The sequence below is a fragment of the Oryx dammah genome, unplaced genomic scaffold (assembly GCF_014754425.2).
Source record: "Oryx dammah isolate SB20612 unplaced genomic scaffold, SCBI_Odam_1.1 HiC_scaffold_27, whole genome shotgun sequence".
Taxonomy (NCBI): Eukaryota; Metazoa; Chordata; class Mammalia; order Artiodactyla; family Bovidae; genus Oryx; species Oryx dammah.
The window spans coordinates 101,495,160-101,512,500 of record NW_024070211.1 but is presented as its reverse complement, the minus strand read 5'-3'; the positions used below and the strand labels follow the sequence as shown (position 1 = coordinate 101,512,500).

The following is a 17,341-nucleotide window of genomic DNA, read 5'->3' as shown; positions in this document are numbered from 1 at the left end:
AGAACATGATAAATGCTGCCCAGGAAAGTTCATATGGAAACCAACCAAGCATAAAGGGTTAATAATTATTGAGCCTGGATACAATCCTTCCAACCTTGGGGCCATGAGAGTAGACTGGCTCCCAGGATTGCAGTTCACCTGTGTGTTTAGCTCTCAAAAACGTAAAACCCTTCCCCCCATCCTGATTCTGTATGAAAGTTGTGTCAGATAGAATACTTTTGGCTGCAAGTAACAGAATATCTGGCCCAGAGTTATTTAAGCTATAGAGTCTTACTATTGCATTATTACTTCGCAGGTGGTGCAGGCGGTAAAGAATCTGTCTGCCAATGCAAGAGACAAAAGAGATGCAGTTTCAGTCCCTGGGTTGGGAAGACCCACTGCAGGAGAGCATGGCAATCTCCTCCAGTATTCTTGTCTGGAGAATCCCTATGGAGAGGAGCCTGGTGAGCTAGAGTCCATGGGGTCACAAAGAGTCGGACATGACTGAGTGACTAAACACACACATTGCGTTATTGCTAGTGTCTTCTGTAACTGGAGGTGCAGAAGGAGGACTGTTCTAGAGTTGCAGTGGTCTTCCCAACCTCTTCAAGAGCCTGAGGTCACTTTCAGCTCTGCTGTTCTCATACTGCTGGCTTTCATTTTCAAGCTTGTCCTCTCAGATTGAGCTGCGGCAATGCATGATTTGCTCACACAGCCATTTCACAAGGCAGAGAGATTGCTGTTCCTCATTCACAGTCACTGTATCAAGGAGGAAAACTATTTCCAGAAGTTCCCTGGCCCAAGGCAGACTTTCCCGCATGTCTCCTTGGCCAGATTTGTATCACTTGTCTATTCTAAACTGATCTCTGACAGGGGAAATGGATTGACATGCTTGGACTAGATAAATCAAGACTCATCTTTTAGGACCAGGAAGAAGCTCTTTCCTTAGCCCTTGGAAGGGGAAAGGGGATTACCTAAGTTGAACTGGAGATTCTAAAAGAAAGACAGGGGAGGTCTATGTGGGTATATCAGATATTCTATGATTGCTCATTTTTCATTACATTGGAAAATTTTAATTTGCTAACCAAAGAAAATAGATGTCAAGCTACTGATCAAGCTAGCTCTGCTCTCTAAAGAATCTGATCATATAACTCTCTCCTCCTCTTCTCTGTTTTTTTCCTAACCAAATGCATTTATGGTAAAACAGGGTGTTTTGATGCTGCCTTTTTTGGTCCTGAAGGAATTTTGAGCCCAGCACTTGCTTTCTCTTGGAATCCAAAATGATTAAGAATATGAAAGAATTGAGTTTGTAATATTTAAGATACAAATCAGAAAATGGAGGAGATCAGAAATATCTGAGGGAAATTACTCCCAATTTTCTCATAAAAAACACAGATAAACTGTTATATTTTATCCAGTTCATAAAGGGTATTTTTGTTGTTGTTTTGGTCACTCAGTCGTGTCTGACTCTTCTGCAACCCAGTGGACTCTAGCCCACCAGGTTCCTCTGTCCATGGAATTTCCAGGCAAGAATACTGGAGCAGGTTGCCATTTCCTTCTCCAGGGATCCTCCTGACCCAGGAACCCAAGTCTCCTACACTGACAGGTGGATTTTTTACCAGTGAGCTACCTGGGAAAAACAACAAAAGGCATTATTTACCTACTATTTGCTCCTATATCTCCACACTCCCATTAAAATGTAAGCATCATGAGGGCAGGAATTTTTCATGTTTTGTTCACTCCAATCTCTAGTGCTCAGATCATTGAGGACACAGTGGATACATTCCTAGTGCTGCTGTAACAAGTTACCGTACACTGAGGGGCTTACAGCAACCAAAAAAATTATTCTTTTCACAGTTATGAAGCCCAGAGATCCAAAATCAAGGTGTCATCAGGGCTGTACTCTCTCGGAAGGTTCTAGGGAAGGAGACCTTCCTTGCCTCTTCCAGTTGCTGGTGGTTACCAGCCATCCCTGATGCTCCTTGACTTGTAGCTCGATGACTCCGATTTTCCCTTTCATTGTTACATGGCCTTCTTCCCTCTCTTTCTGCATGATCCTCTTCATTTTCCAAGTCAGCAAAAGCCTGTCTACATCGCATGGCCTTCTTATAAGGACACCAATCAGTGTGACCAGTGCAGCATGACTTCATTTTTTATATTTTTATTTTATATTGGAAAGTATAGCCGATTAACAATGTTGACAGTTTCAGGTGCACAACAAAGTGACTCAGCCACACATCTATGTATATCCAAGCTCCCCCAAACTCCTCTCCCATCCAGGCTGCCATATAACCTTGAGCACAGTTCCCTGCAGGGTAGGCAGTATGACATCATTTAACTTAACTAATTACATCTACTAAACTCCTATTTCCAAATAAAGTCAACTTTCTGAGGTTTTCAGTGGACATAAAGATTTTGGGGGGTCTACTCAATGCATTGGTGGTGGTGGTGGTAAGTCTATTCAGTCGTGTCTGACTCTGTGCCTCCCTATAAGCCATAGCCTACCAGCCTCTTCTGTTCCCGTGCCCACTTCCATGTGCTGTTTCCTACCCAGAGATTGAACCCACATCTCTTATGTCTCCTGCATTGGGAGGTGGGTTCTTTACCACTAGCGCCACCTGTAAAGCCCACTTAGCCCAGTTTGATAAATATTTGGTGAATTAAAGAAATTACCTTAGAGCTCATGTAAAAACATATTTTTGATGAACAGTTTTAAGTGTTACTTTAATTCTTATTAAAATTCCTATCATCATAAATATGGGGTCAAGTCATCCACCACTAGACCTTGCTCACCTATTCATACAGTACAGTGCTAGCAGCTTTTCGATAAAATAAATTCATCCTTTCAGCTTACTTACAGTCTACTTGAGATGTGACTGTTCAGATTAAATTTTTAACTAACCATAGAAAATTACTTGATTAACCGGCAAACAATTTGGTATAGAAAGTAAATACCGAAGAAGATGACGAGGTAGTGAAGTGTGATGGATGGGGCAAAGGGTAATTCCAGAGCATGAGGAGGGACCGAGAAAAACTGAAGGCCACAGATGTGGATTGTTTATTTCAGAAATTTGCCAAGTTCAAGAGAAGAAAAAAGGAGATGGCTACAGGAGGCAGCAAGGTCAGTGTTTGTCTGACATGGGCACACCCTGTGCTTGCTAACAGAGAGCTGCTGCTCAGTCATGTCCAAGTCTCTGCGACCCCATAGACTGTAGCCCACCAGGCTCCTCTGTCCGCAGGATTCTCCAGGCAAGAATACTGGAGTGGGTTGCCATGTCCTCCTCCAGAGGATCTTCCTTGACCCAGGGATCAAACCCACGTCTCCTGTGTTGGCAGATGGATTCTTTACCACTAGCACCACCTGGGAAGCCCAGGACAGAAGTAAGTAATGAAAAGGAAGTGAAGATGATGTGGGAGAAGAGCTGAAAAACCTCAGAGCCTCTAAGAAATCAAGAGGAACCCGGATCTGAGCCTGAGGCAGGCCCATTTCTGACTCCAAGTGCCAAGGAAAGGGTTAAAGAATGGCAGGACGGAAAGCCAGAAGTGGAAAGCCCAGGAAAAAGCAAGCCCCTAGGGTGGCTTTTGCTCTAAAAGGGGAATCATTGAATCTTTGCACTGGAAAACTTCATACTCTTTTGAATATGTGTACTACGGGGCCTGAGTTATTCAAGATTTGTTATATTTAAAATCTAGGAAACATGGGGAAAAGGCAGGAAGAAAAGAAACCAGTTATAAAGTTTGCATGACTACTTTTCATGAGTGTGGGGAAAAGATGAGAGTTATGAGTTGGAAGAAAAGAAGGTGCTACAACTTTCTTTCCAGAAGTCACAGAGTTGCCATCCTTAATAACGCTTCAGGGAGAAAAATTTTAGGATTTACAGAAAGAATCACTGCCCCTTTGACTACCAGGCTCCTCCATCCATGAGATTTTCCAGGCAAAAGTACTGGAGTGGGGTGCCATCGCTTTCTCCGAGGAGGTACCTCTAGGGCTTGGGAAAAAAGGAGAAGAGGGACACAAAAGGTCTGGATTCTGAAAAAATTATATTCCAATGTAACCTACCTACTGTCCCAGGTTCAAATGATACTACCAAGCTGCCTGTTTAGATTATTTGCAAGCATTTCATCTAGACACTTCTATAAAGTCTAATGCATCTATGCTAACTCACAGAAACTTCTAACAAGCATTTACCGTGTACCTCACTCTGCTGAACACTTAGGTTGTTTACAATGGTGGTTATGACCTCAGGCTTCAGAACTCTATTGCCTAGAGCTTGCTAGTCATGGGACTTGGATCTGGTTTCTATCCATACCTGTTTCCTTTCCTGTAGAATGGGGATGAAAATAAGTTAATAAGTGTGTGATGCTAGAATAGCACATTGGAAGGTCTCTATGAGCATTTGTAATGATTATTCTTTATATCTCTGGTGGCTGAGATGGTAAAGAATCTGCCTTCAATGCAGGGGACCCGGGTTTGATCTCTGGCTTGGGAAGACCCCCTGGAGAAGGGAATTGCTACCCACTCCAGTATTCTCACCTGGAGAATTCCATGGACAGAGAAGTCTGGCAGGCTACAGTCCATGGGGTTGCAAAGAGTCAGACACAACTGAGTGACTAACACTTTCACTTTTCCCTCTCTATATATTTTTAACATTAAAAAAATTTTAACAGTCCCAGAGGCATGTACTATAATAATACTTGTCTCACACTCTTGAAAGTTTTGCTGGGTGAATGCTGGAAAGGGCAATGTCTGTGGTAGTTTTGTTTTTCAGTGATCATTTTCTTCATCTCTTGGAAGACAAACAGGTGTCACAGGAGTAGTCTTGCTGATAATGCCTATAAATCCTTCTGGAGAGTTCTTCAGTGACAAAGTATTAGAGCTTTCAGCTTCCCCAAATGAGATATTCTCTAATCAGTTTTCTCTCCAAACTAATCATTTTTAGCTTTGATGTCTCACTACAACTACTGACTATTTTTCAAGAGAAACCAGCCCTTTGCTAAAATAGTAGCTTGTTTCACAGGCCTCTGGGTCACTTATTTATATGGTTAAGATGTTTCTAACTTTCAACTGTTTCTCATCACCTTGGATTACACTGATTAAAGTCAGTCAACATAGTGAGGAATAAAAGCCTTGTCAATATTAATTTTGGCCACTATTATCCAGTTTCTTTATTCTCAGAAGAGTCCTAGCAAATGGTGAGGGAGTGACTATAATCAGAATTTTAAAAAAACAGGACAATTTGCATTTCGGAAAGGAATAAAACCATCCTGAGGTCCTGTTTATGCTGGCTTCCTGTGTGTGCAGAGCCTCCTGGCTCTTCACTGGGGAGAAGGCAGGGTGAACTGGATTTAGTTCAGGCAGTCCCTTCAGCCTTGCATGTCTTCACCAGTGGCAATAGATATTTCCATCTTGAGCTGAAATTTGAGACATGAATATTCTGCCAATTTCACTTCTCTGCCATATATATTGGCATCTTATGTTGATAGTTGTATTGTTTCAAGACAATGAGAATTTCAGTATCAGCTTCTGTATTTCTAACTGATCTTGGGAGCATTTTTTTTTTTTTTCCAGAATGGTTGCTGACCATTCCGAGGAATGTCCAGATAGCGTCATCAAGCCATAGCCAGGGCTGACTGCCTATTTTTGCAAGTTAAGTTTTATTTGGAATACAGCCACGTCCATTCATTTACCTGTGGTCTGTGGCTGTTTTCAGGCTGCAGTGGCCAATCTGAGAGGTTGCAAAGCCTAAAATATTTACCATCTGACCCTATAAGAAAGGCGCTTCCCTGGTAACTCAGTCAGTAAAGAATTTGCCTGCACCACAGGAGATCTGGGTTTGATCCCCGGGTCAGGAAGATCCCCTGGAGAAGGAAACAGCAACCCACTCCAGTATTCTTGCCTGAGAAATCCCATGAACAGAGGAGTCTGGCAGGCTACAGTTCATGTGGTTGCAAGAGTCAGACATGACTTAGAGACTAAACCACCACCTATAAGAAAAAGTTTGCCAACCTCAGATCTAGATATTGTAATCTTATAGCCAAAAGAGACTTTCTCTTTTTACAGGTAAGATGTGTAAATCTTCACAGAAAATATAGAAATCACACTAGATGTTTCAGCAGAGAAATTTGATATAAGAATTGATTATACAAATTAGAGCAACAACAACAAAAAAATTTCTAAGGTAAGCGAGAGACAGGAGCTGTAGGAAGAAGGTACCTCTGCTGCTGCTACTAAGTTGCTTCAGTCGTGTCCGACTCTGTGCGACCCCATAGACAGCCCACCAGGCTCCGCCGTCCCTGGGATTCTCCAGGCAAGAACACTGGAGTGGGTTGCCATTTCCTCTGCAATGCATGAGAGTGAAAAGTGAAAGTGAAGTTGCTCTGTCGTGTCTGACTCTTCGCGACCGCATGGATTATAGCCTACCAGGCTCCTCCGTCCATGAGATTTTCCAGGCAAGCGTACTGGAGTGGGGTGCCATCGCCTTCTCCGAGGAGGTACCTCTAGGGCTTGGGAAAAAAGGAGAAGAGGGACACAAAAGGTCTGGATTCTGAGCTCCAAGGTGTGTGAGGCATGTGACTGCTTCTGGCACCCCTGAGAGGCAGGATGGAGCAGGTTCAGGTGTAAGAAGAGAAGCTCGAGCCAGCATGGGCACTCCTTTGGGGCACATGCTGACAGAGTGAGCAAGACAGAGGAAGACCCCCTGCTCTTCTACTCACTCCGCTCCTTCTCTGTGTTCCCCTAATGGCAGGACTCAACAGGAAGCCTGAGGATGAAGGGGCCTGGGAAGCATAGCTGTAGACTCCCTGCTCAGCATTGCTGAGCAAAGAATAGAAGTGTACATTTGAGCTGAAAGACAATACGTAAATGACGGTCACAGGCGTAGAGAAGTGACATGTCCTGGTGACCGCATGGAAGATCGGAGCCTGAGGCTCCTGTCTCTGCTCTGTTTAGACCCAGCCGGCCCAGGGCACTGTTTTCCTACTGCCCAGAAGCTTATGGTTCACAAAGCTCATATTTAAAGCTCTGTTCCTGTGTCTGTGTTCTCCCGTTGATGTTGCCTGGCTTTTATCTTTTGACAAATATTTATGAAGTGCCTACTATGGCCAGACACTATTCTAGGCCATGGTGAGATAATAGCAAACAAAAGGTAGCACAACTGAATCAGTGTCCTCCTGGAGCTCACAGGTGACCAAGAGAGGCAGACAAGTTAAAAAATATAGTATGTCAGGTGGTATCACTATTGAGGAAAAAATGTAAAGCCAGGAAGGGTGATACAAAGAGAATTTGTTTACCAGAAGATTGCAAGCGTTAGTTCAGGGAAGGAAGTGAAGTTGCTCAATCGTGTCCGACTCTTTGCGACCCCGTGGACTATAGCCCACCAGGCTCCTCCGTCCATGGGATTCTCCAGGCAAGAATACTGGAATGGGTTGCCATTTCCTTCTCCAGGGGATCTTCCTGACCCAGGGATCGAACCCAGGTCTCCCGCATTGGAGGCAGACGCTTTAACCTCAGGGAAGGAAGATGAGGTTTAAATGACCTAAAGGAGATAGGGAGCAAACTTTGGGCACATCCCAGGGGAAGAACATTCCAGGCTGAGGGTATAGCAAATTCAAAATATCTAAGGCAGAGGCAGGCCCAGTGTGTCTGGGGAACAGCGGGGAGGAAAAAGTAGATGTAGAGAAGGGAGAAGAGAAGAGGGAGGAGGAGGGGAAAGAGAAGGATGGAGGCCAGAGCCATGACAGGGACAACCCCTCATAAAGTTGTTTCCTTTGTTCTAAACTGTTGCTGTTCTGGAAAAAGTGCATTGTACTATTTGGTTAGCCTTTCAAAATAACCTTTGAAAACACATTGGTTACATGCCTAACAGAAGTGTGGTCATCCGACTCTCTGATCTTAGAGTAAAGGCTTAGGGGACACAGTCCCGGGTTCAAGGGCTCAAGCTCAATGGCAATGCCTTTATCAGATGCACGTGACATCCCTGGGAAGTTTCTCTTATTGAGAAGGGAAATCTGGTGACTGATTATATTCCAGTACCTCCTGTGTAGAATAACCTCCTGTGTAGAATAATCACTCTTCACAAATCCTGTAATTCCCCTAAGCTCAACATTTTCTCTCCATGTGAGAATGCTGTGGACAGGGTTAAACTTGTCAAAGGAGGAGGTAATGTTCGTTAGTACTGAGCAAATGATTCGATTGTGCTTATCCTAGGTGCTTTCTCAATGTGATGCTCATGCTATCTTATTAGGATCATTTGGCATATGAACACAGTGAAACTTAATTAGCTTTTATTTTATATGAACACAGTGAAACTTAATTTAAAAATAAATAAATTTGCAATCAAATTTCTAAGCTCAGCAGCACTCCCAGATACTCCCAGGGAGAGACTCTTTCATCTCTATTTCTTGATTGCCTAGCACATACTTGGAACAAGACAATAATAGGTAGTACAACCTATCTAGAGGACTTCCTAAATTTTAAATCCTGAGCCAAGAATTTTACATCCACTATCTCATTTCATCATGGTAGATCCCTTGAGGCTGGATAATGTTATTATTATTTTATAGATTACAAAGTTGAGGTTTTGACAGCTTCAATAATTTTCCTAAGGCTGCTGTGCAAGAATTAGGTCTGGGCTCAAATCCAAGCTCTCTGGTTTCAAAGCCACCAGGGACCCAACCCCTTATTGATATTTGTTGACTCATTGGTGATGGGCAGCAGTCCACATATGCTGCTGGTTAATAAGGGGTGTGAGCTGATTTCCAGTCAATTTCTTCTGCCTTCTTGATTTTTCTTTCTCTTTTCCCAATGTCAAGGCTGCTATTTTGCTAGATCAAATTCTAAAGTAATACTCATTTTATTTCTTTCACATCGGTATTAAATGTTAACTGATTACCATATGGAACACAAGAACTCGGTAAACAGGTATCTTTTCCCCATGTTTAAGTTTATGAGCTGTAAAGAGTGCATTTCTTTTTAGTTGCATTTCATTAGCCATTTATTTACCAAAATAGTTTATCTTTCTGAAGTAGAAATATTTATATCATAGTTTCATACAGATCAAAAATTTTAGTATTAATGAGTATAAAAATGTTCAAAATATCCTATAATCATAAAATAACCACTGGCCAAAGGAAGGCTAGTATGTGGAACTACAGCACTCTAAAATTCTTTTTTGTTCAGAAATGATTTTGATCCTATGACAAGGGCTCATTAAGATATCATACACTTTAAAGAGAAATTATTCTTAGGTTGAACCATTCTAAAAGCTGCTTTTCTGCCATTTTTGATGGATAGAAATAACATTTTCATTTTGTTCAATGTAATAGTTGCTCTCAGTGAAGAAAGTACAGTAAGTTCCCTACATATGAATGAGTTCCATTCCAAGAATGCATTTGTGAGTCCAGTTTGTTCTTAAATCCAACAGAGTTAGCCCAGGTTCCCAACTAACACAATCAGTTATACATTGTGTATGTAATAGGTTCATATTATAATAGGCTTATAATACTTTTCATACAAATAACATGTACATAAAAAACAAACAGAAAAAATAAAAAACATTTTAAATCTTATAGCACAGTACATTGAAAAGCATAAAAATGCAGTGCAATAGCTGGCATACAGGGGCTGGCACTCGCATTCACATCTTTGAAAGTTTGCAACTTGACTGTTCGTATATAGGGGACTTACTGTATTAAAGTTGTTCACTGTTTTCTGATTTTTAATTCAAGGAGGCGTAAATCTTGGAGTTTTGGTATAATCTGATGGGTAACACAGGATTAACCTCTCTGCTTGGCCAGCACAGTGCTTTGAACTGATCAGTCAAATGAACGTCATGTCCCAGGCCCACCAGGAAGACCAAAGGAGCAGGCAAAGACCTTCAGGGGTGCCCTGTCAGTGAGCAAGCAGACAAGGAAAGAGAAATGAGAGCGTGTCCTCTGGTGTTTGACAGAATAGGTTGGCAGCGAACAGTGAACTTGCTAAAGGTCAAAACCTGAACTTGGCACTCACGTCTCATAGAACTTGCTTATCTAGAGGTTTCGAAAGTGTCTTCCAATGAGCGCTGCTCATCAAATGGCAAGGCAAAAAACAAGGAACATTTGTTGCTCTGCTTGTTCCGGCTTTGCAGTGGTGTTTGGGGTGTGGGGAGCCAGGATAGGGAGCCCTGGCACACAGGGTAGTTGTAAAGGAACTGAGTGAGGCTACCACAAGCTGAGGACGGCCCAGGCCTCGCACCCATGTTTTGGGCCGTAGCAAGAGCACAGCATCAGTGTTGGTATCTGAACATCAGCAGATGGATCAGAGACATGCTGAGCAGAAGGGAGCCTGAATCTGGTGGAGATGGTGGGTTTAGAAATTCTGAGGCCTGATGAGAGGATGAGTCCCGCAATGTCTGAGGTGAGTGAGGTGGTGGGAGAGGTGGTGAAGGAGCAGCCTCTGGGTCAGCAGGTGAGATCACAGAGGACTTTTGCCTCAGTTATTTTATTATTCCAGGTTGAAGTGTGCTATAAAACCTGGGCAAATACCCCCATGGGAGATACCACTTAGATAGCACTGTATCTGATCTATGTTGTAGGTACTCAGTTCATTCTCTTCTTACGAAATCAAAAGTCAGTGATAGGAATTCCTTGGTGGCCCAGTAGTTAAGGCTCAGTACTTTCACTGCCAGCGTTTGATCCCTGGTCAGGGAAATAAGATCCTGCAAGCCGTGTGGCTCGGCCAAAAATTTTTTTTTCAATAGTCAGTGATAGATATTTTATGTTGCTATGTCTGTCTGCTTATAGATATGTATGTCTTAGTATGTGTGGACTGCTGCTATAAAACAACCAGAGACAGGTGGCTTAAACAATAAACATTTATTTCTTACAGTTTTGGAGGCTAGGATGTCCAAGGTCAAGGTGCCAGCAGACTTCGTGCTTAGTTTCTTGTGTCCTCACATAGCAGAAGAGGCAAGGGAGCTTTCTAGAGTCACTTTGTAATTTTTTATTTTATTTTGGTCGCAAGATACATGGGATCTTAGTTCCCCGACCAGGGATGCTACACATGCCCACGGCACCGGAAGTGTGCCCAACTCATGAGGGCTCCACCTCATGACCTAATCACCTTCCAAGGGCTTCCCTTCCAATACCATCGCGTGGCGGTTAGGATTTCAGCATGTGAATTCTGAGAGGACACAAACATTTATTCGGTTGCATGTATATGTGTGGTTGGTGTATAAATCGACTTATTTCTATAGATCTGTCTAAACATATTCATCAGCAGACAATATCTGAAATGTGCACATCTATAACTGCTGATACTTTGATTTGTACTAATTTGGGGATATGTTTTACATCTGTCCATTTTAGACTAATAGCTCTTGATAGCATGGTATTTATTCTCTGCAATAATATTCACTTTATAATGATTGATATATAATAGGATGATTGGATGAATATAGACAATTGAGGGTGGTTAGTGAACAAATGCAGATTTGTAGTTTTGCAGTCCAATATGAGTTACAAATACTATTTTCTGTAGCACAAGGCTTTATTTCTCGTTTAAAAGTTAGGTTCAAGGACCAGCTTCACCCACTTGTATTTTTGCTAACAAATACAAATGTTTTACTAACCTTCAGGGGAGAAATGCAGGAATGAATTGAAAAAAACAATAGTTAAAAAAAAATCTTTTGCTTAACAAACTAGGCTTAAGCAAAATCAATAAAATAATAAAATGAAGTTTAGCAAGTTTATCTGCCAAAACTGAAGGTTTTATAGGCAGAAACAAGGTTATGTTATGAGATCAAATCCAAAGAAATAAAATCTTAAAAACATTTTTTGAAGGGACATTTCCTGTAAGAGAACTATCTTTCCATGGGCTGTAAAAAATTAACAAGAGAAGATGCTGCTGGCTTTGAAATCCCTCTCAAAAAACTGCAGTTATAGGAATATTATGGTAGTGGCTGATTTTGTGAGTGTTTGTTTGTATGTATGTGAAAAATATAGAGAGTTTGGAAAAAGACTTTAGGGTATTTGTAGTCAGCAGATGCTCTGGGACTGAGGGAGAGGAATCACATTGGCTTAGAAGGAAATGGCAACCCACTCCAGTGTTCTTGCCTGGAGAATCCCAGGGACGCGGGAGCCTGGTGGGCTGCCGTCTATGGGGTCGCACAGAGTCGGACATGACTGAAGCGACTTAGCAGCAGCATTAGCAATAGCTGTGCTTAATGATACCCAACACCAACCAATGAAAACTTTTTTTACATGTCTCTATTAAGGCATGGGCTTCCCTGCTAATGGAAAATTGCCAGGCAAATGGTAAAGAACCCCCCTGTAATGCGGGTTACCTGGGTCTGAGACCTGGGTTTGATCCCTGGGTTGGGAAGATCCCCTGGAGGAGGGCATGGCAACCCACTCCAGTATTCTTGCTGGAGAATCCCCATGGACAGAGGAGCCTGGTGGGCTACAGTCCATGGGGTCATAAAGAGTCGGACACGACTGAGTGACTAAGCACAGCACAGCACTTTAAGGCACACCTCTGTGCTAGATGCTAAGGCTGATAAAAAACAAAAACTCCCAAACCAATCAACAAAAACACAAAGCCTTGTCTTCAAAGAGTGCATGGCCTACCTGAGTAGGTCACACAGGTAGGCATGGAAAAAGAGTTGTCAAAACGAGGTATTAAGTGATAGGAGCCCAATGAGTAGTGTAGGGGCAAAAGTCAAAGGCAGAATTGGATGACAGAGGAAGGAAATGGAGGCTGGAGGACTGTGACAGATGGGGAAACAGTTGAGGACATTCCATGAAGTAGCTCAGGGCAAGGAATAGAGGCAGATAAGCCTGAGAGGATCCACTGCCTCCAGCAAGATTAGTGTGATTAGACCAGAAGGTTCTTGCAGGAAGAGAGCAGAAATAAGCCTAGAGCCTCATGTCAGATTGTGGGGGCTGCAAGTGCTGGGTGAAGGAGTCTGAATCTTCCTGTAGACAGTGAAGACTCAGTGAAAGCTTTTGAGGAAGAGCTCACCAGATGACACTGGCACTTTAGAAAGATCCAGAACTGGTGTGGAAGAACCTGAATGAAGGATACCTGGAGAAAAGATTTCAAAGGAAGAGTCAATAGGGTAGATTGTTTGTAGGTGATGGTAAAAAAGACGGAGACATCAAAATGATCTTCAGATCTTGAATTTGGGTCTTCAGTAACAGAATATAAAATCACACAATTTCCTATGGAAATCTAGTTTTGGAAGGTGGACAATTATTCTAGACAAGATATGATAGGGTTAGAGGGGGACAAGTCAAGTAAGAAGGCTGAACACAGCACTGGAAATGGGAGTGTGGGTGTAGTAGGCTAAGGTAATGAGTGCAGGTTTTGTCATTTATCTAAGAGGAAAGTATTCCTGAAGCCGCATTCTCTGGAGTCCCCTGAAAGGAAGACTAGAGAGAGATGAGCAGAAAGTTGAAGACTAATTCCAAAGCATTTCTGCCTTACAAGTCAATGGAGAAAAAGAGAGTCAAAGTAGGAGATGGAAAAATAATGGTCAGAGAGTTAAGAGAAGGACTGAGGTGTCACAGAATCCAAGAGAAAGGTCCCATGTAAATTTTAATCAAGGTCAAGGAAAAGTGATGATAGAAACAAAGATCTCTGAACTAGGTGATTAGCATATCTTAAAGGTTTGTGTGGAGCAAGAGGACTTAGAAGTGAGCCTTAGGGCCTCACAGAAGGATGATCTAGCTTTGTGTCACCCATTGCATGGCTACATGACTGAAAAGGTGCCTATCAAGTTGATACTCAACTTGGTACATCAATTGCATATCTGAATGTAAAGACAATATAGAAAGGAAATAATGTGAAAAATCTCGTTTTTGTTGTTTAGTTGCTAAGCGTGTCCAGCTCTTTTGTGACACCATGGACTGTAGCCCACCAAGCTCCTCTGTCTATGAGATTTCCCCGGCAAGAATCCTGGAGTCGGTTGCTATTTTTCCTCCAGGGGATTTCCAGACCCAGGGATCGAACCCAAGCCTCCTGTGTCTCCTGCGTTGGCAGGCAGATTCTTTACCACTGAGCCACATGGGAAGCCCTTGAAAGATCTCATTAGTAACACTGAAATGTTGATAACACATTGAAATGGTAACATATTTGATATGTTGGCTAAATAAAATATGCTATTAAAATTAATTTTACCTTAAAAAATTTAAAATATGGTTGCTAGAAAATGTACTCATACTATATTTCCCTTGAGCATTGCTGATCTAGACCTTTGAAATTAAGCTCATTAATGTAGCACTGTGAAACACATGCTCATATCCACTTGAACAGCTAAATGCATGTTTACCCATCTACTCAGTCCAAAATCTTTCAGAGTGTCTTTTGCATTTTGTGAGTATATTTCTGTATTTTGTGATCAGTGTATAGTGTAGAAATCCATTTTGAAAACTTTTATTCAAAATGAGTTATCCCTTCATACTGAATATTTGACTTTTTTTTCCCAACCAACAGATGATGCTTCAACTGATAGTCGCAGAACCTACACTCTAGCCGATTATTTAAAAAATACTTTTAGAATGAAATTCTACAACTTGAGATGGGTTTCAGGTAAGGCTTTCTGGTGGAAAGAGGGGCTGATTTTTATGCTAATTTTCATTTTATGCTTAATTTCAGTTAGGTTGTGGGGCACCTTTATGGCAATGAGAATATATTCTTATTTTTTAAAACCATATAGGAAAGTATTATTTTCTACTTAAGGGTGCAAAAGGAGATAAGACAGAAACCTTAGTATTTCTTTGACATGTACTATAAAAAATTAAAACTTAATTGAACCCTTTACAATGATGATGGGAAAATGAAGGCATACTAGTGTAATATATCAGTTCATGTTTTTCCAACTTAGAACTTGTATGAATTTAAATCTTACATTTTTATTGCATGATTTTTAGTTTATGAAGATGTTTAATACAACTTGAAATATTGATCTGGTCATTTTCTTTCTTTAGATCATGAATATCTCTACAAACAAGAAAATAATATCTTGCTATTCAATGCTGAATATGGAAACAGCTCCATTTTCTTGGAGAACAGTACATTTGTATGTTTAATCACATAATTAATTCATGCTTTAAGGGAATTCTGGGGATTTTTTTCATAACCTTTCAAATCATGAGTACTATCGTTTCTCATCCTGTTGGACTCTTTCTGCAGCCTATGGTGCGGTGGATCTTTCTCTTCCTGGAATGCTCCCTGCCTTGGTTACTTTTTAGTCTCCTTTGACGATTCCTCCTCCTCTGCCCATTTCCTTACGTGTAAGTGCTCCTCAGGGTCCTGTCTTCGCTGCGAGCCTCCCTCCTCACCTCGCGTGCTCCCCTTCCGCATGTTCCATGCATTTCCACAGCATCAGTGCTTCTCAAATACACGCTGGTAACACTAACCTCCTCCCAAGATCTAGACCTCTGTTTCCAAAAGCTTGATGGCTCCTGCACATGGATGGTCTGCAGGCATTTTAAACTCAGTCTCCTGAGCTAAGCCAGTTGTTCCCGCTTCCCTCTCCTAGCAAAGGGAAAGCATTCTATTCTCTTCCTAGTGGTGGTAAATAGCACCCTCCTCCATGTCACTTAAGCTAGAAATCTCAGAATCCTCCTTGATTCCTCTGTTAACCCCCTTATTTAGCTACTCAATAAACCCTATCCGTTTTCTCTTGTGATGTCAAGTGTCTCTCAGATTTCCATTTCCACTGTATAGCCCTGGTTGAAAGCCTTGATTAATTTTGTGACAGTGAGTACTATATTATAACGTGTATCCCTCTCTCCATTCTGTAAATCAGAACACAACATTGCCCAAGTCCAAGGCTAATGCAACCCCTCCTCTCTCATCTCATCTTAGCCACTGAGTTGCCAGAGCATCTTTGGACAAAGCAGATAAGATTCCGTCACATCCATGTGCAAAAAAAGTAGTTCATAGCTCCATTTCTTGTATTTAGACACTTCCTATTTTTCTAATTGTATGTCCTCTCTTTGTCTGACACACCCTATACTGTATTCAGATTATACTTAGGTAGTCTCTAAATATGCATGCCCTTTCCACATCTGGGTTTATACCCTTGCCATTTCCCCTCCTAAGAAAGTTCTCTGTCTGTTTCTGATCCCCACCCTCAGAGCCATCTTTCCTTGCTTAAAATTAATCTTTCCCTTCCTGACTCTCTAACCTTGATCACCACCCACTTTGCCTCATGGTCATCTGTGTAGGGGAATGTGCCCCCTCTTCTAGACTGGAACCTCCCAAGGCACGAGACACAAGTCTAGAATCATACCCTCCACATAGTAAGTACTCAACAATAGCAGTTAAATGGAATCATTCAACTGTTCTTCTTTCTACTTGATTGACAGGATGAATTTGGACATTCTATAAATGATTATTCAGTTTCACCAGATAGACAATATATTCTCTTCGAATACAACTATGTGAAGGTAAAAGAAATGCTTTTTATGAGTGTTATTTTATAACTGATCTCAAGTCTATGAATATTTAAGGTTGTTACCTAAGTCAAGCAATAGGCTCTAAAAACTCATTAATTCAGTATCAAAAGAAGAAATGGTCATTCTCCTTCATAAAAGATAAATCTAATGAGTGTTTTAAAATAAATTCATTTTAGGGTTTTCAAATACTAAAAAGTTTAAGTAATATTATATAGATTAAAACTATAAGTTAATAAAATAGAACTTATAATTTAAGAGTCAGTTTACATGTCTGACTTGTAATATCTAGTAATAGACTGTTTTACTTCCTTTGTCTGACAAATAGTAAGACTCTAGATTATTTGCTTTAAAAACAACTAAATGTCTCATTCCAGAAGAGATTCTGTGAAGTGACTCAGACCACCTCTCAGCCCTCAGGTCCCACCATATACAAACGGTTCCTAAGGGGCGGGCTCGGCAGCAGTCACCAGCGCCCTATGGGGAGCACTGAGCTTCCTCCAATCACACAGCCCAACATCAGATTCTCACGCCTTCAGGAGAGGTTTCGGCATAATCACACATCATTTTCATGTTTAGTTGTTGTTGCTCAGTCAATAAGTTATTGCTCAGAGAATCTGCCTGCAATGTAGGAGACCCAGGTTCAGTCTCTGGGTCAGGAAGATCCCCTGGAGAAGGGAATGGCTGCTCACTCCAGGATTCTTGCCTGGACAATCCCACGGACAGAGGAGCCTGGTGGGCTACAGTCCATGGGGTCACAAAGAGTCAGCCACAACTGAGCGACTAACACTTTCATGTTTAGGGTGGCTGCCAATCACCAGTGACTGTAACTGCAGCTTTTCGATTATTTGTGGATTTGACAATGGCTGTTGAGTATGAGAAGTTTTGCAACATTTCTCATTTGCTTTCCATAATAGTCCCATGG

The 17,341-nt window shown here is 41.6% G+C and overlaps 1 protein-coding gene across 1 annotated transcript in view; it reads left to right on the top strand.

Annotated features, from left to right (window-relative positions):
- The window catches only part of DPP4 (dipeptidyl peptidase 4), an 82,099-nt gene that overhangs the window by 7,686 nt on the left and 57,072 nt on the right, over window positions 1-17,341 (top strand). The window contains exons 3-5 of the mRNA XM_040229234.1: window positions 14,450-14,545; window positions 14,944-15,035; window positions 16,330-16,410. Coding sequence (XP_040085168.1) covers window positions 14,450-14,545; window positions 14,944-15,035; window positions 16,330-16,410 — 269 coding nt within the window. The remainder of the gene's footprint in view (window positions 1-14,449; window positions 14,546-14,943; window positions 15,036-16,329; window positions 16,411-17,341) is intronic.